At 39.3% G+C, this 24,120-nt stretch overlaps 1 protein-coding gene across 6 annotated transcripts in view; it reads right to left on the reverse strand.

Moving 5' to 3' along the window:
• Positions 1 to 24,120, reverse strand: part of ITPR2 (inositol 1,4,5-trisphosphate receptor type 2) — a 265,055-nt gene that overhangs the window by 65,975 nt on the left and 174,960 nt on the right. For all 6 annotated transcript variants that reach the window (XM_068950023.1, XM_068950014.1, XM_068950029.1 and 3 more), the window contains 7 exons: positions 13,973 to 14,081; positions 12,169 to 12,356; positions 10,588 to 10,771; positions 9,733 to 9,989; positions 8,610 to 8,810; positions 6,411 to 6,521; positions 438 to 533 (listed from right to left, as the gene is read on the reverse strand). In XM_068950023.1, coding sequence (XP_068806124.1) covers positions 438 to 533; positions 6,411 to 6,521; positions 8,610 to 8,810; positions 9,733 to 9,989; positions 10,588 to 10,771; positions 12,169 to 12,356; positions 13,973 to 14,081 — 1,146 coding nt within the window. The remainder of the gene's footprint in view (positions 1 to 437; positions 534 to 6,410; positions 6,522 to 8,609; positions 8,811 to 9,732; positions 9,990 to 10,587; positions 10,772 to 12,168; positions 12,357 to 13,972; positions 14,082 to 24,120) is intronic.

A 24,120-nucleotide genomic window follows, 5' to 3' on the forward strand; every position in this document is an offset into this window, starting at 1 on the left:
CTCCTTTTTTTTTTGGTTCATAAGGCAAATACATATATATGCATATAAATGTGTGTGTGAGTGTGTGTGTGTGTGTGTGTGTGTGTGTACGTATGCACACACATATTCCTCATAGTACTGTTTCACAAACTGTACAAGCTTAATTTCCCAACTCCTGACAAAGTATACTTAAAGACAGTCTACCAGAGCATGACAATTTAGTCAGGAAACAATTACAGAAAAGTGCTTGGAATGGGTAAAAATAATGAAGTCGTAAAGACTGAAATCATGCATGCTTGATCCTTTTAAAGTACTTTTTGTGAATTAGTACTATCCTGATACATTGTGTCACTATATGCTGCCAACACTTTTCAGCTTAGACGCAGATCATTTTAAAATGTTTTAATGCCAGATTTTTTTCAGCCAGAAGATTTATGAATATTCAAAAGTTTTCTCACCAGTTCCCTTGGTCTCATGTTGAAAAGGATTCTTTCCGCATTCTCACTGTCATGCCTGCTTTCCATAATAGCCAGCAAAAGCTTGGAGGCATTGTTCTAGAGATACAAAGCCAAGTTAATGCAAATTTAAAATCTATTTCATGGATTAACGATCCTTGCATTTGTTTTAATTGAGATTAGGAGGACCACTTTTTTTTAGTGGATAAGATTTTAAACTGCTTGCATCTTTTGTTTTACTGATATATTTAATAGGGTTTTTTTCCATTTTAATGTCAGCATACTATAAGGCTAACTAACCATGCAAGCTATATTGGAAGGAGCATTTTAAACACTGAAAAATATTTGACTTAAATACAGGGCTTTGCTCTATATTGTGAACCAGAAATGAGATCCCATTTGCTTTTCTTATTGCCCACCTAGCAATTTTTGCCAGGGTATTTTGTTAAAACAATTCTTAAAAGAGGTAACTACAAACTGTATTACACAAAAGATTTCATCATTCAGGTAGGTTTCCTTCCCCCTTGTTTTATTGGTTATTATTGGAAGGATATAAAATAAACTGTTCTCATACATTCCTGGCTTTTGGTTTCACTACCAGCTATTCCTGGGGGAATGCATAAAGATATCCTTTACTTTGTCAACTGGCTGCTTTGCACTGAGATTTCTCTCAAGGATTAAATATCATGAGCTTTAGCAGCAGTAACCCAGTAGTGCCTTAGACTTTGGGGACCTGTCTTACTTCCAGTTAAATGAATGGTAGTAAACAGCAGAGGAAGAACAGTTTTGGAGGTTAAAGCACTGTAACAGGCCTCAGTGCACACCAGCTAAATCCCTAGCTCTGCCAGAAGCTTCCTGTGTGATTCTGGGTAAGTCGTCTAACTTCTCTGTAACTCAACACCTTTCTGAAGGAGGAGTACAACAGCTAAATTTGCTCATCTTTTTAAACTGCTGAGACACCACGCTCATGTTCACCTCTTCGATGTGGCTTCCCAACTACTTCCCCCAGTGACTGCTTTCCAGCAGAGCATGTTTGCTTTGACTCACGTCTTGCCACCGGGCAGCATCCCCTCCTCCGCTGCCTTTTACGGACCCACCTGTTTGAATACCTGGAAGGAGAAGGCAGTCCCAGAGCAGGGATGGGGAATGGTAAAACACTAAAACCCATGACACAACCTTGTTCTCAGCTGCCTGTTGCCAGACTTCAGCATTTCAAGCTGAAATTTCTCACAGTGAGGGTGTGCCTCCGATGATTAATTTGGACAATTTTGGAGGAAAAGAGTTCAGCTGTTCTTGGGACTGTAGCAGAAAAAAAGGATGCCATTTTCTGCATGTTCCAAAAATGGCTGTTTTGAGCAGCTTTTGTATCGCCAAGTTTTGAAAGAAGAGCTGAAAATCTGGAGGGCTAGAGGCCAAGATAACACAGGCATACAAATTGTAGGCTCCAGGGAAATTCACCCAAACTCATAAGCATTTATTTAATTATTATTTGAATACAATACTGCAGAAACTTGCTAGAGCTTCACAGCTAAAAGCCCATGGACTTTCTTCTCAGTGGGCACAAAAATCACAAAATCATGCAGGTTAGAAGGGACCTCCCAGAGGCCTCCAGCTCGCCTTTGCCCTGCCCTTTCAGCAGTCTAACTCCCAGCTCAAAGCAGGTCCAGTGAGAGCGGTTGCTTTGGGCTGTGTCCAGTTAAGTCTTGAACACCTCCAAGGAAGGAGATCCTACAACCATTCAGGGCACCTGTTGCAGTGCTTGACCACTCTCATCAGAAAAAAAGTTAATCTAATTGGAATTTCCCATTTTCCAACTTGTATTCATCCTTCCACTGTGCACATTTGAGAAGAGCCTGGCTCCATCCTCTCTGCACTAACCCTTAGGTAGCTGCAGACAGCAATAAGGTATCCGTGCAGGCGTGTTTGAGCCTCTCCTCATACACTGTGGGCTCCAGCCCCTGACCAGCTTGACGGCCCTTAGCTGGACTCACTCCAGTATGTCAAAGTCTCTCCTGTACCAGAGAGCCCAAAACTGGACACGGTACTCCAGATGCAGTCTCACAAGTGCCACACGGAGTGGAATAATCACTTCCTTCAACCTGCTGGCTGAACTCTTGCAAATACAGCCCACGACACTCTTGGCCTTTCCAGCAAGGGTGCAATGCTGATTCATGTTCAACTTCTTGTCTACCAGGACTGCCATACTTTTTTCTACAAGCTAGTTCATCTTCAGCTAGTTAGTCCCCAACCTGCACTGTTGCATGGGGCTGTTTCATCCCAGATGTGGGACTTTGCACCTGCCTTTTTTCAGGTTCATGAAGTTCCCATAAAAGCCTTTTTCCAGCCTGTCCAGTTCCTTCTGCATAGCATGCTCCAGCACAAGGAGTAGCAGATACCCCCAAAAGTTTTCAGTCTGTACTTGCTCTTTTATACTTGCCTGGGCTCATGCAACATGGAGGAGAGCACTGCCTGCTTTGAAAGAGATTAAAGAGGAACTTGGGCAAAAGAGAGAGTGAACTGGAACAAAAGTTTATTGCAAGAAAATACGAAATGGGAGCAGCTGGAATGAGACTAGGAAAGGACCTGAAGGCAGGGAACCAAAAAGAAGAATTAGGAGGTATTTCAGACACCCTCACAGGGCTCATAGGAAACGCATACTCTCCTGGAGAAGCACCTGGACGCACGCCAAGATGCACACAGGTGATTCCAACAGTACTGTGTAGGCAACTGAATTGAGTCCAGCATATCTCATGAGGAGATGGAAAAGGAAACTGGAAGTGAGAATCAGAAAAATGTGTGAAAATGAGAAAAAGAAACCAGAATGCATGAGGGGACCTCAAAATAATCGTATTAAGAGAGTTGTATAGACAACTGAAGACTGCAGCATTACAAGTCAGCAGGGGAAAGAAGGGGAAGGCAGAAGGAGGATGGATGACCAGAATGAGTTTTCATACATGCCAGGAGAACTGGGACTTTCTCAGAGAGGAGATTGGGCATGGAGTGAGAAGATGGGAAAGAGGTGACTGCACTTGCCCACACAAGAAGAATGAGATAAGGACAAATGAAAAAGGGTAAGGAAGAAACCAGACTGGGACAGGCTGGAGGAGAAGGGGCCAGCATTATAATGATTAGAAGCTTCCATATGTTCTTTTTCCGCAGCGTCCCTTCTCTTTTGCTCTAGACTCAAATTGGGATTGTGCATTAGGGAAACAAAAGGTCTAGTCAGATCCTTTGCCTGTCAGCCCATAAGAGGTTGAACATGCACAGTGAATGAGGCAGAAGATCCAGTGGAGAGAAAAGATGGCGGTTTGGTTAACCCTACTAACAGGGTCCTGCTCTGAAGAACTGGATTCTTCTTTCTCTGCTGAAGAGTTCCCTTGCAATGATGAACAAGGCAGTTGTGATAGCACTGGCAGGATGTCAAAATGAGGAGGAGGGAAGGGGACAAGACAGGCTGCCAGGTAACTTGTGAAAGAAGGGGAGGTAAGAGCGGAGGAAGGCCCCAGTCTGCTCACTCATGGGTGAGGAGGAGTTTGAAACCGTTCCCAGTGCAGACAATGCTGCGGATGGAGAGAAACCTGCTGCAGCTCCCAGGAAGTGAGGAAAGGTAGAGGGAGGGTAGGACTTTGTGTTGTGAACAGCTACCTTCTTGTTACTGGCTCAGAAAAAGCGGCATGCCGTGGCCTGGAATTTCAGCAAGCTGTCACACTCCCATTTTTTGGCCCTAGAAAGGGAAGTTTCTGATTCTTAAGTCACTCTCTCCTTCCCCTTCACTAGCCCTTTGATCACTTGCACCTAACTTTGAAGTGCTCATCTAATTACTTGTTCCTCATCTTCTGGATGCTTTGAGACCCTGGGATATGATTCCACTCTCAAAGAGGAAATGAGAGCCATTAACTATAAAGACAGAGTTCTTCAAACACATTAGTACTGTGAAAAATCAGTTCCCAGGTGTTATAAAATGGATACCCTCAAGTACTTTTGACCTTCATTTTTCATTTCTCTTTGCCTGGGTTCCCATATCATCTCATAAGAATCTGGAGAAAAGAAATTCATGTTGATTGTGAAGCAACTGGAGAGAGCAGAGTAGGACTTCACATGAAAACGAGCAAAGACATTCATAATTTGCCTCTCCACTCTTTTCTATACAATTACATGAGCTACTAGATTGACAATGTCTCTTCACCCTGCCACTGTGCAGAGAGCAGATCCTGAGGTCATACTATGTGCCAGGGCTTGAATGCTGCCCAGAAAGGAAGGTCCGGGTCCACACTCCAAACAATAAAAGGCAGAACAGAACATCGGCTGTTGCTCATTGAGTGAACACTGCCTATCCTGCTCACCAAATGATTCAGGAGTCCAGTGGAAAATATAATCCATGCAGATGTAATTAAATACCACATCACAAAGCATGTGCAAAACAAGCCAAATTAAGATGGCATGGGAAAATACAATTCTGCATTGCCTAGCTTTGGGAGGGGGGACAACTTCGACATATAACATTCCCTGAAAACAGTGTCTGGGCTTGTGCTTATAACTGTGTCGCCATACGCACTTTGTATTTTTTATTTTCAGTGCAAAATTAATTTACAAGTTAGTGAGTTTACAACTTCAGAATTGCCTGTGAACAATGACAGACTGACAATGTTAAATATTACCTGGTAAACTCAGTGCCATGTTATCTGGAAGTGTTGCCGCTCACAATAAAGACCAGTAACTTAGTAATGTGGATCTAATTCTTGAAATTAGAATCAGGCTCCCAGTCTGAATCTTTGGTATCATTTACTACAACTTTTGCTATTTTAATAACAGTGATGCATATATAGAGTATCCTGCAAACTGGGCCAAACTAGTCCTGCAGTAACATCAATAAACTCCATTCTTGGGTATTGTATAGAAAAGTTATTTTACATACATCTGCTAGTTTCATGATTGGGCAAACTAAAATGGCTCTAGAATGAATGCAGTTAGATCTTTATAGGCTGGAATTTAAACTTCAAAAGAACTATCTGTGTGTTCAGAGCTAAGTGTTTGCTTAAATGTTTTGCTTGAGGGGGGCTTGAATTAAATGGTCACTCAAAAACGTAATTGCAGTATTAAAATCATGTATAAAACACTGTTGATACAATGTTTCATTGTACATGATATATAGCTGTATTAATTATTTTATTAGACATGCATAGTGTTACCAGTATGATGCAATGCAGCTACCACAAAGTATGTGCTGGTTTTGGAGAGGAAACAGACCATCTGTATTAGAAATGCTTCATTCTGAAGACAAGAAAAAGCAATAACCCAAGGCTCCTTCTGGACAAGTTCTATCCTACTTGGCACACAGTACAGCTGCAAGGCTCCCCTCCGCATGCAATGGCACTCTGACCAGAGAAACTTATCTAGGAGCCTACCCTACTCTCTAGAGAGTACAAAGCAAAACATGAGCCTTCCCACACTACACTTCCCCACGCACACAGACACAGGATACTTGAGGAGGGAAATAAAATACAATTTACCTTTACCTTGTTTTCCACTTTGACATTTTAATTGCAGGTCATCTGATATACTACTCTTTTTTTCACAACCTCTCCTTCTCAAGTCATTTTCTAGAGTGCACTCTATAGAGAGAATGCCTGACTTGTTACACTACCAGAACAGTGTAGCCATTTATCAATCCAGTATATTTTATGCCCAGAATATAGGCTCTTCATGCTAGATACATAATATCTACTTGATAGCATTCTTAAAAAAAGCTGAGGGCAATGCTCCCAGGCACAACAGTGGGTCAAACAGCCTGTGGCAAAGGGCCTGATGCTGATTCAGAAACTGAGCTGAATTCTTCTGCAACATTTGTTTTCCAAAGCTGCTGAGCATATTATGCTATGGTAAGATTAAGTAAATGTCAGGTTGCCTAGAGCTCTTGCATAGATATCTTTTCTACTATTAATTAAATATAAATTTAAAAATTTACATTTACTGTACCTTTAGCTGAAGCACCAAGTCCATGCAGTATTTGCCAAGAGGGTTTATGTCATTCAGGATGAGTGCAATTATAATATCAATGCCATTAGACTCATGAGTGGCTATGCAGGTCTATAAAATAAGATAAAAGAGAGGGTCAGGAGAAGGGGAGAGGGAGAGAGAGAGACAGAGAGAGAGACAGAGAGAGAGACAGAGACAGACAGAGACAGACAGAGACAGAGAGACAGAGAGACAGAGAGACAGAGAGGCATGTTAGCATATTTCCAAAACAAGGCTCTGGATCTTGAATGACCCTGTGATAGCAATGAACCTCCCAGCCAAAGCACAGCAGCCTGAAAACACGCCACAAGAGCGTGGGTCTATACTACACAAGGGTGAGCCTTGTGTAGTATAGAGCTAACCCCAACACTGCTAATAGTGAAGTACACAACTGGAGAAAAAGTGGTGCAGGCTAAAATATCCTTGCCATGAACCATGCAGGATTTGGCACCAAGTGGTTCAAGTCAGAGAGAGAAGGGCGAAATGGCGCTGCCAGATCCAAGGGACTGAAAAGGTCACTTTCAGCCACTTCTCTAACCGCTTGAGCTCTATTCAGCAATCAACATAATTGGATCAAGGTTTTCCACTTACACATATACGTAAAAGACACGCTTGAATGTAGGCACAACCAACTTTGCACACTTAAATTCTTAATTTGCACTCAGCAATCAGCATTAACATAGTTGTGTTATAGCATGCTTTGCTTGCAGAGATTATGGTTTTCACATGCATTTCTGCACACACAGACTTTTCTGAGCATAGATTTCAAAACTGAACTATGACCAACAGTACTTCCCAAATGCTTTTACAACTGCAGCTCTGGATCTTCTAAGCCATTAAAAAAAAAAAAAGCAAGCTAAATAAACCTAGGGATTTTTTTTCTAATAAGTTTACAAGACAATAGGGAAGGAAAAGTTTTCCAGAAAGATACAGAGAAAAAAAAAAGATAAAAATGCCAGCAAGGAGAATTTGCCTCTGAAATACACCAATTCAGATTTGCAGTTGCTGTAAACAAGCATAACTCCAATCCTTAGTGACTTCCCAGCAGATCTAAGTAATTAGGTCTAAGTAATCAAGTATAAGTAATCATTTCCTTCCATTACCGTCACTCTTCTGTAAAGTTACAGAAGAAGCTATCTTGCAAACGTAGGCTTTTTTCCATCTCCACCCTGTAATTATCATTCTTTTTTTTACAAATGATTTTCCCCATTCATTAGCGGACTGAGCATGACTACTTAAAACATAGTTTACTAACAGATTTTTGTTTGTTTGTTTTTGAAGTATTTTAATAAGGCAGTTAATTAACAGCAACGGTAATAGAAGCACTTTGCATTTCATTTGTGGATCTTAATGAAGTAACATTAATACTTCATGTATTTCTTCAGCTATTTCTATTATCAAGAATAGATTGTGTCCTCCTAATTTTGCCCACTCCAGTTTTCCCACTGCTAATCCATAGTGAACACTCTGAAATTTCATCCGTTGTGACAACTTTACTACAGTTCTCTTCAAATCACGTATAGTAATATGTAACTATTTTCTTTAACCTTCTATACTGCCTCAGCATGGCACTAAAGACACACCTACCAAAAGCCACAATTATAGGCTTTTAACAGCCTGCATCAAGTAAGGCACAGAAACATATATTGGATTAGAAGCACGGTCTGTAGTCTCATTCACTACTGCTATCATAATTCAAGATCTTGACAGGTAGTACAGTAGGACAGCTTGTTAAACTTTGTGGCATTTATATGAAATAAGGAAAGTACATGTTAGTGACTTGTATAAAGACCATCGAAAGCAAGAGGCATGAAAAAGGAGACAGCAAGACTGCGTTTGCAATGTACTTCCACAATTGTGATTGGAAATACAGAGACTCACAGGCTTAAACCATGACCCACTGAAATCAGACATAATACTCTCTCCAAAAGGATCAGAAAGCCTGTACTTAAGCTGACATGTACTATAGAAAGAGACAAGTTTGAGTTTTGACTTGAAAGGATTTCTCAGGCCTTATAAAGGCTCAAAATGTGCTGAGTTCAGTCATAGCAATTACAAGAGAGTTTATGTTATTAACAACATGAAAGGGTTTATGATGTCCACACATATACGATAAGCTCAGGGAGATTCTTCTGGATCCAGAAGCTATTTGAGCCCTACCTGATTTTCATGGCATGGACCTTGGCAATATTCAGTCAAGCTTTCCAGAGTCTGGTTCACAAGAGCCACATTCCTCTCATTGATGTAAAGTCCCAGTAAGCCCAGTCCACCTGTTGTACTTCCACAGATACAGTCCAAAAACTGAAGGGTCTCACAAACAAGGTTGTAATTTGTTTTGTTGTTCTGATGTCTTAAAAAATTCTAGTGGATGGGGAAAAGGAATGCAAAAAAAAAAAGTGAGTTAAAGTCAAATATACAGTCTTTTTCATGAATATATTAATGGATAATTTACAGTCACATCATTGCTGAATCTTAGGTACTGAAGCACACACTACACTACAGAAAATAGATGCCACTGCAGCAGTTGAGAACTGCTATCTGATTAAATCAGTAGAGGGAGGAGAGCTTATACATGTGAACTTTGCAAACATCTGCACTGGCCTCAGATGTCCTCTGTATGTCCTGCATATGGGCCTCCATCCATCTTTTAAGAAAACTCCCTTCTCTTTGGAGTTGTTTTCCTCCCAGCTGAGAAGGTACAATGGCACATTATGACTAGTCCTTTGATGTGGCACTATCTTAGCTCAAACCACTCCCCACGCTGGTTTAAGGAAGGCTGCAGGACACTGCGCTGAGGCATATTTGCAAAAAATTCATATTGGAAAGGCTGCTACATGAGCAGTAATTTCTACCAGAAGAACTGATAGTAGGGACATATGCAGCATCTTAAAGCCTTTGGTCATAATACCTAGGGAAAAGAGTAGTACCCTAACTTTGTCCAGAAACTTTCTGTGGTCTTCAAGGCTGTGGTAAGCGATCCATCATTTTTGCACAGAAACCATACTAACAGTAATATTTATAAACTTCTCAATTCTCTGTGGCTATGCTGCAGTTCCCTGGCAGTTCTGAGAGCATAAACATAAGCTCAAACAGAGCATGAAAACGCGCCTTGAAAACGGCTATTTTATCCTTTGGATCAAAAGAAGAACGTTAGACACCCCGATTCTGTAATGGGAGCCAGACAAAGGCATGTTTTTCTTCTCTCATGAAGTTCAGGCAACATGGGGCTCAAGAAATACTCCTTTGGTAGGATTACTTTGAGCTCAGCTCAGTAACACTCTACCTGGAGCTCTCGGTTGTGGTTCTCGCACAGCAGCTGAAGAAATCTCAATATTGGCTGCATGATTGTGATAGCAGGGCTCATTATCGCTTCTTCTGTGGACTTCTCTTCTGCATTTGCAGCATCTGTTCCTGAGCCCATAAGATCTATTTCTGGGTCCATTTCTCTCCTGTACACAGAGTAAGCCTTGGACGTCGCAGAAGATGCTTCTGTTAATTGCCCTTTCATACCCTCTTTCAGATGCAGTGTTGAATCCTTTACTGAAAATAAAGATAATTTTCCTTCGTTTTTCTAAATGTTTCTTCTTGTTTGATTAAATAAAAAGAAAAGAATAATCATGAATGCAACTTTTTCTTTTTTGGTGCTTAACTTTTCAGAGACCTCTAGGCAACTTACAAAGAATTATCAAGGCAACATTCATGCAGGGATAGCATGTTCTGAATAAACCACAAACCAGACTGAAGCAGAATATTAACACAAAAAGCCCTACTATTTCTCTTCCATATGCAATAAATGACGAGAACAATGGAAGGACCGCAGGGTGGGAAATCGGTTCCTGTTATTGCTCTTGTGAAATAGCCCCAATAGCAGCAGCCTTTACTTCTGCTTCTCTAAAAATACACGTCTGTATCTTCTACTAGTGTAAACCGGCATAGCTTCACCGACTTCATCAAAGCTAATCTGATGTAGACATCTTAAGATATGGCCTATATTTTAGAGAAAAATAGGCAAGTGATGCAAATTAGACATGATTAACAATAAGACTTATTGATCAATGCCGCATAGTATCAGTGGTGCCATACACTGTTTGTCTACAATGCACTTCCTCTTCTCTCTTTTACAGGGGATCCTCCTTACCTCTCTTTTTGGGAACAGATACAGTTAGGTCACTATCATCATCTTTCTTTTTGCTCCCCAAATCAATGGTATTAACTGTAACTGTTGATCGTATCTCCTGCTGAGCAGCTTTCATGCGGTCATACAGGACTTTAAAGAATTTTTCTGACTTTTTTTGTTCCTTCAATTGCTGGTAAGTCGAATACTGCAAGAAAATATACTCTTTAGATATCTGTGTTCTAAGGAAAAAGAAATACAGAAATACACTCTTTCTGTGAAAAAAGTAAATACTTCATTTACACAAAACAAACAGTGGCCACTGCCTGACCAGTTCTTTCACAAAGTGATATACAGGGCTGGTAACAAAGATTGATAATAACATTTTAAAATGTGGAGAAAATGATGAACATCAGTGATATTTTTAGCAGCACTCTATTTGTAGTCTTTAAGATGTCACAACATTACATTTTGAAGTTAAATTATTTTGTGACACTCTCCATTTACCTAGTCATTCTAGAATTATAATATTCCATCTATGAGTAATTGTGAAAATGTTGTAAAAACAACAAGAAGCAAAAAACTTCAATGTATATATGTAATATGATAGTTTAGATTATAATGCATTCTTTGTGCTTTACAAACACATAAATAGAATTAATATCTTTGGTGATTAAGTCCAGTCACCTAGTATTACTGTCAAGCAGGTCGAGAACCATTTTCATCAGTTTACAGCTCTATCTTACAAGTAAAGGCCTTTTATGACCCCCAACAATTAATTTTAGAAAGCTGCAACAAAAATTCACTTCTTCAACATTTTCTTTGTCAAACATTATTTCTCAAACAGACAGCAAATTTAAAATGGATACATTCTAAGGGTGACAGATTGTATTCTCTCTTTTACAGAATAAAGATAAAAAATGGGATTCCTCTCATTTAACTTTTATAGTCTAGAAATGAGGTATAAGTTGGTTATCTAGGCTCCCTTCACAGGCAAGGATGAGATATGGGGACCTGCAGGGAGTGATTCATACTCTCTCCCCTCTCTTATGACATCTCTGCTGACCATAAAGAAAGAATAAACAATCACCTTATTTGGCTAAACGAAGGTAAGAGGAGTATCATTCATAAAAAACAGAATCCACAGTTTAAAACAGTTATACCATTCTGTAACTACAGAATGGGCTACCAGTCTTCTCAAACAGCCAGTTTTTCTCTCTTTGGAGATTTTGATAAATCTCCCTAAACTTCTTCCAGAAAATAACTTAATTTTTCTGCTATTGTAAACCTGAGGATGCTGCAGCTTTTAAATTTACAAAAAGAAACATGAAATAACTGGAGATAATATTGGTATGGCAAAGAACAGATTAAAAAATGTACTTGACTACATAAAACGGGACAGTTCAGAAGTGTTTTCTCCTACCGAAGAGTTTACAGTAAGAGATACTGCATGATAACAAGGCATATTTACATTTGTATTATAGTCATACACTGTGTGATGGGAGAAAGTTTTCACAGAACTTACTGCAAAAAAGTTCTTCCCACTTGTCTCCAGACTACATGCATTTGAAAAGCAATATGTGAATAAGTAAATTAAACAAGTACCTGTGTTTGTGTATTTCCACCTTCGAGCAAGGCAATACCAAGTAAAATGCCTTCTGAGAAGATTCTGTCATTTTTGGTGTTTACTATAACATCTATGACTAGTTCTGATGCCCCTTCTTTATCCAGAAGGCACTGAATATCAAACATGGATACCCCAGACTTATCTGAGTCTTGTCCTGAAAATCCACCTGCAAATTAGACAAACACATACCATTCATGTTTGTTTTACACAGGTAATATATATATATAAAAACGAAGACATTAATAATCTGTCTTATGTGCACAGATGCTACATAATGAATTTAATCTTGAAATTTTGGTTGAGGAAAAATTCTCCGTGATTGAGGCTGCAATGCTGAGCTCTGACAATAAGAAATAAAAAAAAAATCATAAATCATTGCTCTATTATGATATTCGGACAATAATGAATATGGAAATTATAATAGTTTGTCCACAGAATCACTTTTTAATTCCACTATTGCATACACTAAAACCTGATACCACTTTTGAAGAAACTGGATGTGTTTGTCTTACATCTTTATACTTTGTAGAAATGGAGTGAAAGATCTGGTGATGGGTACGACCTCACTAAATGCTTTTGCCAATACAATTCCCAGTCTATTAGCATCAGGATGACATTCTTTAAGAACAGAGACTTAAGTTAATCTAAATTAATCAAGGTAGGATTTTAAGAGAATTTGTAAAATTGTATTAAATCATCAACTGATCGCATTTTATTATTCCAGATTATCATCTTTCCTGCTATAATCACTTTTAAACTACTTCATGAAGAAAAGTATGGTACTGCTTTAATCAAAGCAGTACTGTCAAAACGTTTCAAATTGTGTGCATAAGGGCGCCATACATGTATAAATACTTCATACAGAGAGAAGCAAGAAATATTAAATCTTTACCCTTCTGTTTGCTTGGGAGCAAAATTTGGTGTACAGGACATTCAGACTGTAAACATTTCTGAAGCGTCAACACTGAAATAGCTAAGTAGGAACAACTGGATAACATTTGGAAATGCCCACAAATTTGGGTACGCCTTCAATATATGCTGAAAATATAATGGCAAGCTATATTGTGAACTGGCTCTATACTCTGCTTTTTCCTCGTTCCTTACTGCACACATTATTTTGTGGTTTTTGGAGATGTCCCTATATTAACTTCCTATGGCTTCTGTAATAGAATCACAGAAAAATTTTTGTTATAAGGGACCTCTAGAGATCATCTAGCCAAACTTTGTGCTCACAGTGCCTCTAACTTAAAAGCTAGCTACAGCAGGTTGCTCGGAGTCTTGTCCAGTAAAGTTTTGAATAACTCCAAGAATGGACATCCTACAGCCTGCCTGGAAATCTCTGTCAATGCTTAGCCGCTCTCATTGGGAAAGGTTTTCCTTGTATCTACTTTTTTACATATATCAATAAAGGAACTGGAATTTCAAAAAGCCAGTTTCCAGAAACAGCAACACCTTTGTTAAGAAGTTCCATGCTTTGCTGAATTTCCAGACACGGATTTACCGGCAAATTAAAATTGTATTACCAGTTTCAATTGAACCGAATTAATTTGGGAGGTTGCAGGGGGGAGGTCCCTACTTCAGTGCTGCCACATGCACATCAGTCATCTGAGATAGGTGCAGGCAACTTAAGAAAGGAAAAGTCCGATACTACTTCTCTTCTACCAGGTTACAGAACTTGTTTGATTTATTCACCAACTAAATCCCTTGAACGCTTCTGATGCGCCTATTAGAAAAAATGGTGATACTCATTTTGTTTTTCTTAAATGATCTTTGTTCATTTACCTCCCACTTGCGTAGTTTTGCTGTAGCTACCAGACAGAGGCCCATTCATACCACTTCCATAGTCTCCTTTAAAGTAGCGATACAGGAGTATTTTCCTTAAAGTGTTGCCCTTTAGGAGAAAAATAAAAATAGAAGAAATTACAGTAGTGGCCAATTTCCTTCTTCGTAAAAGCAAGCTGTTTAACATAGATACATGATTTATTAGTTTTTTCTGTTATAATTAGTAAGCATATAAATAGTAAAGTTGTCCGGAAAGTAAACTTTATAATAGTCTTATCTAACAAATCTCACAGAAAGAATTCTAAAATAGTGTTCCATAAACTTACTTTGAAGTTTATTTTAAACTTATTGATTATAAATTAAATACTTCTACCTCAATATTTTTTACTGGCTATCTGTAAGGTGCATATTTTGCAACAAGTTCCACAAAGAACCAGTCCTTGCAGTCTGTGTGTCTGTGCCCTACCCACCCATGGTGGTACTTTCTTCCTATTTCCTGTGGCTGAGAAGTATCACTCCCTGTGCTCTGATCTCATATAATCCAGCTGATCATCTGAAAGAAGTCACATCACATGAAATATTAAAACAGAGATATGACATTTGATAGAACAGCTTAAAAAGCATTCTGTTTCTCCTTGTTCCTCTACTTCCAAAACCACAACCAATCAAAACTGCATGCAACTCTCTGAAGATCTTCCCTTTCATTTTGCATATTTTCTGCAACACAACACACACTGAATTAAGAGTGGGGGGTACCAATTACTTGGCATTTTTATCTTCCCTTCAAGTCCCCTGGAAACACTTGCAGTCAACGCTCAGCTTTACAGAGGCCGTAGGTGACACAACAATTGCAGGTGTAGATGTAATCTAATATTTTAGAAAGAAAAACATAAGGCAAGGTCTCTGATGAGTCCTGTCAAAATGGAAACATTTTTCATTCCAGCCAGCAGGGGAAAAGTGGAAATGAAATTTCTTCTTCCTTACTTTTACTTATTCACTGGTTTTAATGAAAACCAGTTCTTAAAAATATGTGCACCACAAGCATTCTCAGTTCTTACCAGCTTTCCAGTGCCTGCACATTAGTGCAGAGGTCAACTTTACAATCAATACATCTCTGTGACCACCACAGTCACTGGGGAAGCAATTCCCAGAAATGCCTCAAGAAGAGCTACCCACGTTCAAACTTCTCTGTTTTATCTTAGCACTATTTCCCAGAGCAACCACAGGTTGCAGTGGGACTTCACTGCTTCATGTATCTCAAGAACAAGAGGCTTGTCAGTGTCAAACAAGTGCCAGAATGCAAGGCTCTGCATAGGGAGTCAGTCAGTGCAAAACAGTCGTTCCTTCCTAGTTCTTGTTTTTTGATGTTCTCATTCAGTAACAGTCTACAAAGAGTTCCCTCAGTCAGCCAGGAACACTGCAAGACCTACAGTAAAATATCAAAAGCCATGAATGTAACGGCTGCAAGAAAAACACAAAGCATCACTTGCTGTCCTACATGTATGTAGGGAGTGCACATCCTACATGCCAGGGAATTTATTAGGTGAAATTCCCAGGTAAGCTTAAGAAGCCAACTGTGCTCTACGCTACAGAGGAAGACAAAAGAAACCCCAAAGTCTCCAAGAACATCAGATACTGAAAGATTCCTTCCCAGGCTAGATTGGTGATGGGGTTTAGCCCTGCACACTTGGACAAGATGCACTAGCCAAGCTCACAAGAGATTTCAAGATCACGAAGCATGCCAACTCCCCTTGCTCAAGATCCTGTCTGTAGATCTGACCAATCTTCAGTGCCTTACAGGAAAGTGAACTTCATTCTCCTCATCTCCTAAAGAAACCAAACGTATTACTGAGGAGGAATAAGTTCCCACCAGAACTCTGAAACATGGACTAAGAACAACGATAAGTCCCTTCGGCATATAAATAAATTCGATACTCAAGGTCTCATATCACAGAATCACATCACACAAGCACGGTCATAGGGCAGAAACCCTTTGCAGCACCAGACTAAGAGCTGGTCCAGAATGGGTACTGCACTGAGACTCTTTTAATAAGAAAGCCTGGCATTTGCCATACCACTTGATTAACCACCCAGCTTGAGGCAACATCATAGACCAGCAACCTATGCAGTCTACTGATGACTAACAGAGCACCATGGTAAGTTATATAAATATAAATATAAATATAAATATAAATATAAATATAAATATATATATATATATATATGTACACACACATATATATATATAAAAATAAAAAATATATCACAGTGCAGTCATGGGGGAAAAAAACCCAAAAGCCATTTATATGTAGTTAAAAATAATACCCATGGTAACAAGTTTTATTGTTCTAGTAAAACAGCCTCTATTTTATGATGAAGAATGTTTAATCCCAAGAAACAGCATTTGACTAATAACGTGAATGACTTAGCGCTTTGGTTCTGTTGTCTGGAAAGGAGTAACTGTTGGCACCTCCTCAGATCGTTTTTCCTGCCTCATCACCTTCAAAGATATCAGGCGGGCAGGGATATGAGGATACTTCTCAAGTCGGCTGTGTAAAGAAGAGTTTTGCTCTACCCATACTAGAGCTAAGTCCCAGACTTCACTTCTTGCCCCTACCAGCAAGCCTTAATTATTAGGAATCCTGCTCTGTCTCACTCCCTTCCTCTCTCTCAGCCTCCCACAAATCGAGACAGCGCTTACAGTCCTCAGAAGCCAAAGTGTCAAAAGTCAAGGACATTGTGTTTGAAAAGTGGGAATGCTGAGGAATTTCTGCTTTGCCTGACAATCATTTCAAAAATGTAGCCTCAGACTCAGCCCATATGTTTGCAGGCTTGGGTTCTTCAGCCCCTTCATGATGACCTTGGGCAGTCATATGATTTCCCTAGGTCACTTAGCTTCTTGTGAAACTAGTTGCCACCACAAAGACTAGAAACTGTTTCTCCGCAGCCTGGCAATTTTAACTAGACTGAGGAATGCAGAGATGCTTGCGCAAGGCTTCAGGAATGCCTCAGCCCCCAGTGCACAACTATGTGAGACACCATGTCAGAAAATGCTGGGAAGACCCCACTCCCAGAAAGGATTCAGCTGATCCTGCTGGCAGGGATGACTGCGTACGCTTTTATAGGCATGCCAAAAACCATCAGTCAAGACAACCCCATCATGTGGATGCAGCAAACTGCTGCCAGGGCAAGTGAGACAGTCGTGCCATTGACGTTCTTGTAAAAGGTTTCCTTACTTAGCACAGCCACAAAATTAATATTGCCCAAAAGCAAATAATCACAGCAGTAGTCTGAATAAGCAGTTTGCAGCAACTATTACTGGTGCTCATAGTACTGGAGCAGAGGCCAAAAATAAAAGCACACTAGGCAGTACAGTGATATCTTCCCTCAACTGTTTCTTCATGCAGCAGAAGTCCCGACCTTCCATGCTGAATTCCTCCCCTGCTGGCTACAATGAACTTTCTTTTATAGCTCTTATTAGGGTATGGAAGTGGTATGTAAACATCACGCAGCTGACTGCAATCCTTCTATAATGGCTAGAACAGAGTATAGCTTTGAAAAAACACAATGAAACATAACAGTCTTATTGTTATCCATGAATACCGCTGTATTGTCTCTAACAAAAGCTAGGATAAAGGCTGAGAACACAAGAAAGCAACAACAGGTTATTGTTGTTGCAGTTTTAAATAGCCAGGGATTGACTGACAACAGTTTCCAATAGGGAAAATTATTTCAATAGGAACATGCAGGCACAAACAAATTACGTTTTTCTCAGTCCATATTTAATTACACTGGTTGGTCTTTAAACTTGATTGAAAATGCCTTAATACAATAGGTGATTCACTTTCCTTCTTTGAGACTGCAAAATGCTGGCTCCACATAAGGTTGGGGTATTCCATACTGGGAAACAATGGCTTTATCATGGATACCTGCCTCAGCACGAGCTCACTGTATAACAGTGCCAAAACTATTTGTCCTGCCACATTAGAAGGAAATTGCACAATATTCAACAGCCTATGATGTTCAGAAGATCTGGTAATCTCTTCCAGTGTTCAGTTACATTAAAACTTTGAGGTACAAATGTTCAAATTATCAGTGATAACTCAGAAAAGGCAGCCACGTCCCATAAATATTTCTGTCACACAGTAGATGATGTATTCATCTCGTACAATGAAATACTTTATATTCCAAAGTAATCCAGGTGGATGCACGCAAGTTAGGCATTTTAAATCTTCAGATTTGTATGCCTTGCAGCCAAGAATTATAGAGGAGCTGGATGGGATCTCTGGGCTACTAATGTGGATTTTCAGTAGGTTTGGAACAGAAACAAAATCCCAGAGAACTGGAAGAAATCTAATGTGCAATGACATTCTTAAAAAAGTAAATGGGATGACCTAGGTAAGTATAAGCTGTAAGCTTGATATAAATTCTGGGCAAAATAAAGGAATGGCTGGGTTTGAGCTCCATTAAAATACAATTAAAGGAAGCTAATAAAAACAATGACAGCTATAATAGTGGCATCATGCCATCACAAATGCCTCAGTGTGAGTTTCTCAGTATGAGAAAGACAGATCCTCTCATACTTCAGATGATATCTTCTCTGTTTCTGTTGCTGATGAAAATATCACTCTGATTGGTAAAGTCTAATAAAGTGATGGTGTGACACATTCCTAGAAGGCAAAAGTTTTGATAGGGAAACTACAGTGCTATAACTCAGCAATGATAATTATTAAATGGATTAAAAGCTAAGTAACCAACGGCATTCAATGTGCAACTTCAAGCAAGAATCGTAAATGAGTGCATGTGCTTCTAATGGGCAAAAAAATGTCTGCCTGACATTTTTTTAAAGATGTGGAAGAATATAGAAAATAATTATTAACAGCATCTACAAAGGACACAAAAAGAATAGGGATGAGGTCAAGTCAACGATATATAATTTAGGCATCGTTTATTAAACTGATTAGAAGGAAACAACATGAGTTCAGACCTCTGTATGTCTAGTTAGCCAAGTAATAACAATAAAATGCGAAACACCACAAAATGGAGGATCTTTGTGTTAGGAGGCAGTGACTCTGTGGAAGAACTGAAGGTCTTAGAGAAAAATCAGCAGAACAAGAGCTCCCAAGGTGACACAGTGATCCTCAAAAGCATAACAAGGGGTTATTGAGAAGGATTTGTCAGATCTTACCTACCCCACTACCTGCAGGGGTATGTTACTGTAGGGATACTGTGTCAAAAGTTGGTGAAACAAGAATGCTGACAAACTGGACTAGGTTTGGAGATGCTCCACAAGAACGATTAATTGATAAAACATGCCTGCTCATCAGAAATTCAAAACTTTCCTTCTACTGAGCTTATCAGTCCAAACAGCTACATGCACTCTGTTTCTGACTATCTACATGAGAAATCTGATAATGGATGACTTAAATCTAGAAGAAAGAAGAGTAAGACACAATGGTGAGAAGCTGAAGACAGAGAAATTCAGCCAGAAAAGAGACAGAGGGGGCTGGGTTTTTCATTTTCCTGGTTACTATTTTTCTTTCCCCCTCTTTTTTTTCAGTAACGACAATTAGCTCTTAACAGCTTAAGAAGAGGTGTAGTGGAGTCCCTATTGCTGGCAGTGATTAAATCACAACTGGGAGGGTGCTCAGACAAACTAATCAAAGGAGAACTTGCAGGCTACATTAAGAGAACAAGCTGGGTGACAGAAATATGTTGTCTCAGTCTGTGAATATACCATTCCACCTTTTCCTGTAGTAAATATAGATGAGATTAGAAGCGTGCTTTTCCATGAAAGCTGTCTAAAACCACCCACTTCTACAAGCCTCTTCTAGTTATTTATAAACATTTCTGTTCTGCTTGGTTTGAGTGTCTGCTTCAGGATGATTTTTTGTTATCGTTCATCCATTTTCAGGTTATTTTGTTCACGTATTTCCTTTGGAAATGAAACATGGTAGGGAAAGAAAGGGTTTTGTGCAAGTGACTTCTGTGCAGATAGCACAACCCTTCACAAAATTATGATTCAACCTGCTCTTGAAGTGTCATATGGCACAGGCATCTTCTTATCTCAAAAGTGGATGAACTGAGGCACACAAGTACCCAGCGCATGGCATTCAGTTACCCAGCTGGGAGTAGAACCCCACAGTCTTGACTTCTACTATCTCAATAAAGTGCAAAAATTCAAATCTCCTCACTCCGGCAACCTACAGGGTTTTTTTTTTTACTTTTTTTTTTTCCACAGAGTGAGCACTTCTTCCATGTTGATCTTTTTACAGCAAGATGTTTTCACAATCAAATGATAGTTGAAACTGATACATTTTCACCAATAAGGTATGACACCTAACAGCATAGTTTTTTGCACAGTGGGGCACTTACTCCTCGGAAAAAAGCCGTTTTAAAAATCAGGTTGTGTCCAGCTGTTGTCCAGCCCTGCTTCCACTAAAATCAATGGGAGTTTTGCCAGCAACTTCAGAGAAGGAGCAGACATGTTCTTTGCCTAGCAAAAGTTTTTACACAACCACCCAAAAAAAAAAAAAAAAAGCAAAATATGCACCAGACTTCATGACAAAGTTCTCCTAGGAGAGCAGAACTGGCCACCCACACCTCTCAGCTGTCTCTCATTAGGCTGAGACGCCCCACATTTTAAATGTACCATTGTTCAGTCCTACACAAATCTGGTATTAATCCCACTTGTCTTAAAACAAATTGCCTACATCACAAATACTAACTGATAAACCCGAGGTTACAACTAGTGCAGAGATGCATTAACAGGTTCAGATAAAATAAAGAACCACAAGCATGCCCCTTCTCTAAAACCAAATTACAATGGTTTTAAAAAGTGGTTCCTTTTTTAAAGTAGCTTTTTAATTCTTCTTTCCTCTGCAATTCCAGGTTCCATAGAAAGTTGGAAGCTTAAGTGTCAAAATATTGCAAAATAAATGTTATTGCCAGTCTACTTCCAATATGGATAGTACAGGGAATACTGAATGCACTGCAAGAAAATCAGTTTTTGCCAGATACCAGTCCAATTGTGCACCCTGAAAGTGTCATATTGAAAGAAAAATCTTCTTGGTAATATCTCTAAAAAGTGTCTCCACTACAAATACAGCAGCAGAGAAGAAGTGCTTTGGATTAGTGAGAACCTCAACACTAGAGCATCCAGATTTAGACTGAGCAAAAAATCATTTTAAACCTAACAGTTTGAATTTTTATATTATAAAATTTTACTATCCGCCCACAAAATATTATTAACATTGTCTGTCACACATCCATTTGTTTGTCCAAATACAGGATCTCTATGTATTGTCATGATAACTGTATATATAAAACAGGTCTTGTTTCCAACCCTCAGTTCAGAAAATATTATTGTTAATATCTGTCACTTGCCCTGTTGCTCATTAGGTTACATGGTTTCCAGCTGTAGTCATAACACTTGCACTTATAAAAAAGGTCTTGTTTGCACCTATGTAATTTTTCCCTTGCAACCTTGCCCTGTGGAAGATAAAGCACTGAGACGGACAGCAATGGCCTCATATTTTGGTATTCTCTCAAGTTCTTAACCATTGAAAGAAGACAATGTAAGATTTGATCACAATTATTCATAAACATTTATGACTGCAGCATCAATAACATACTGTAGAAAAACACCAGATCTGAAAAGCATAATTCTCAAAGACTAAAATCATCTAACACTTATGCTGCAGGGGGTAAACTTCCAAAGTGATGCATAGAGAGTTATGCACACAAATCCTATTATTTGGTAACAGGATTTCTCTGTGGAACTCCCCATGCTTTGCAAGGAAAATTTACCCCTAAGTGTCCTAATGCGAATGTTTACCAAAACAGGCACTTAATTTCCAGATGCATACTTATGAGCACTACTGCGCTTTGACATTTTAAGAGTAATTTGAAACAGGTAGCTAGGGAAAAATAATAGAAGTGGCCAAGGAGTATTTTCATTACCTTATTTTCTTTCCCTGTGTTGCTATTATGTTGAACTCCAAAGCCAAAGCATCATAGATATCTGATTTACTAGATAAGGGATGCATTGCGGACTAGCTGCCTACCCTATTTTGAGTGAGATAAGCTAGGACGTTCACTTGCTGGCTCAGGATTTTCCAAGCGGCTCAGAAGGCACTTCTGTGTGTCAGTTTTCACCTGCTCCTTTTTACCCACCACCAGCTCCCCTGATCTCCCATCTTCAACTGTTTCCATTCGTAGAGACTGATGAAGGCACTTCAGAACTTCCGAATTTCCTCTGAGACTCCAGATGCTCCTGCCACCATTTATATTTAAAGGAATCTATACATTTTTGTAAACCAGGTTTCAGGATTATTTTGTAATCCAGGTTATCTTTCAGTGGACAGTGGACTTGCCCTGAGTTCTGGGTCATATAATAGCTATATACCAAATGGTTACTTTCTGATTTGGTTTTACTGTGGAAATGCCATACAATTCTGACCTGTTCCACTTTCTTAAAAATGCACAAGTCCCTAGTTAATATTAGTTATTTCAGCTGGAGCAGCTCTGTACCTCTGTATCTTTAAAAATAAGATAGGGATGGTAAAAAGGACTAATTGTCAGCATTTTACTACCCTGCAAGAAAACACGGGATATGTGCTTTGTATCAAAACAATTCCTAAGATCTTATCAAAAACAACCATTTTTCCTCTAATGTCACTCATTCCTGCCCAAATGCCATAGCATTCAGTACATGTAATTGCTACATTCTACCCTCACATGATTTACAGATGTGCTTTTGGTAATGGATTAGCAATCCTAACTATAGCTCCCCAAAAGTGCCGAACAACTAGCTTGACAAAATAATGAACACACCTCGTGCTTCCGAGAAATGCCCTTTGCATTCTCAGATGAAAACAGATGCCAAATTATTGTTGGTTTCTTGGACTTTAGGCACTAAGGAAGAATCTGTGTGTGTGTGTGTCTACCTCCACGTATACTTATACTCTTAGGTGCCTACATACTGTGGGAAATCAGGCCTTGAACAGCTTAAAAGAAAAGGATTGAATTTACCTGTAGTTCTTGAAAGGCCAGCATACAAAGTTGGGTCAAGCGAGGTTGCAGTCCTACTGCCTGATATAGACTATGGCTACTGCACAGGAAGACAGCTAGCCAAAACATATTTGGGACCTTTCATCCATGTAGCAGAAGCCAGAACAGCTAAAGGAAGCCAAGCTTGTGGCAGCTCAGGGTAGCAGTAATATTTAAGCTGTCGCTGTTACCAGTGATATATGGAAACACAAACTTAGCATCCACCTTACTAGAAAATGAGCACATACTTCAGTTCAGAGGAATAGCCTGGATGGGGTCAACATACAGCAGGAGATGTCTTAAGTGCTATTTGCAGGGATAGGCACATTCTCCCTTTACTCTGTACTGTTCAGCATGGCAAAAAAACCAAAAAAAACATTTCCATTTCTAAGTAGAGGGGGGCAACTCCCACTTGGAGCAAAGCCAGCTATTACACTGATTTCACTATATCTCTGAAAAGAGGAGGCATTTCAGACTAACGGAAGGGTAGAGCAAAGCTAGACAACAATATAAATGTAACATTTGGTCTTCATTAGCTATCCTATTTGACAAAGATGACTTAAAAATATTTATAATTCATGTTCCCTGTTTAAAAAAATAGTAGTTTGTACAGTCTTCTAGTAAACTTAACTGGGAATTGTGCAGAATTGCCAACTCTCAACTGTATTATCCTTTTCATGATATCTGGCACTTTAACTCCAGCACCTGGAGTTATGTGCTTGTATGGAAACTCCAGCTAGCATTACAAAAAGACATACTACAAAATTTCTAATGCTCCTGCTCCCAGGAAAAGTACTCAAAAATACTGTGTGGCCAGAGCCAGAAAGTTAAAAAAAAAAAAAATCTCAAAATATGTTGTTAGATTTTTGATTGTAAGAAACCAAACCAAAGCTGCTTCACTGTTTTCAGGAGGCTGACTCATGACTTTGATTGTCAGAGGAGGTAAATATCAAGAATGAACTGAACAACCTTCTTCAGCAGATTCGTCGATTTTGTGTGCTAAGAAGAGCTCAGATCCTTGCTAATGACTCTCAGCAAGGTAGCTCTTACAAAAATCACAGTACAAGGACTGACACTTGCCTATAGTTGCAAAGCAC

Source organism: Struthio camelus, chromosome 1 (assembly GCF_040807025.1).
Source record: "Struthio camelus isolate bStrCam1 chromosome 1, bStrCam1.hap1, whole genome shotgun sequence".
In the NCBI taxonomy this organism is placed as follows: Eukaryota; Metazoa; Chordata; class Aves; order Struthioniformes; family Struthionidae; genus Struthio; species Struthio camelus.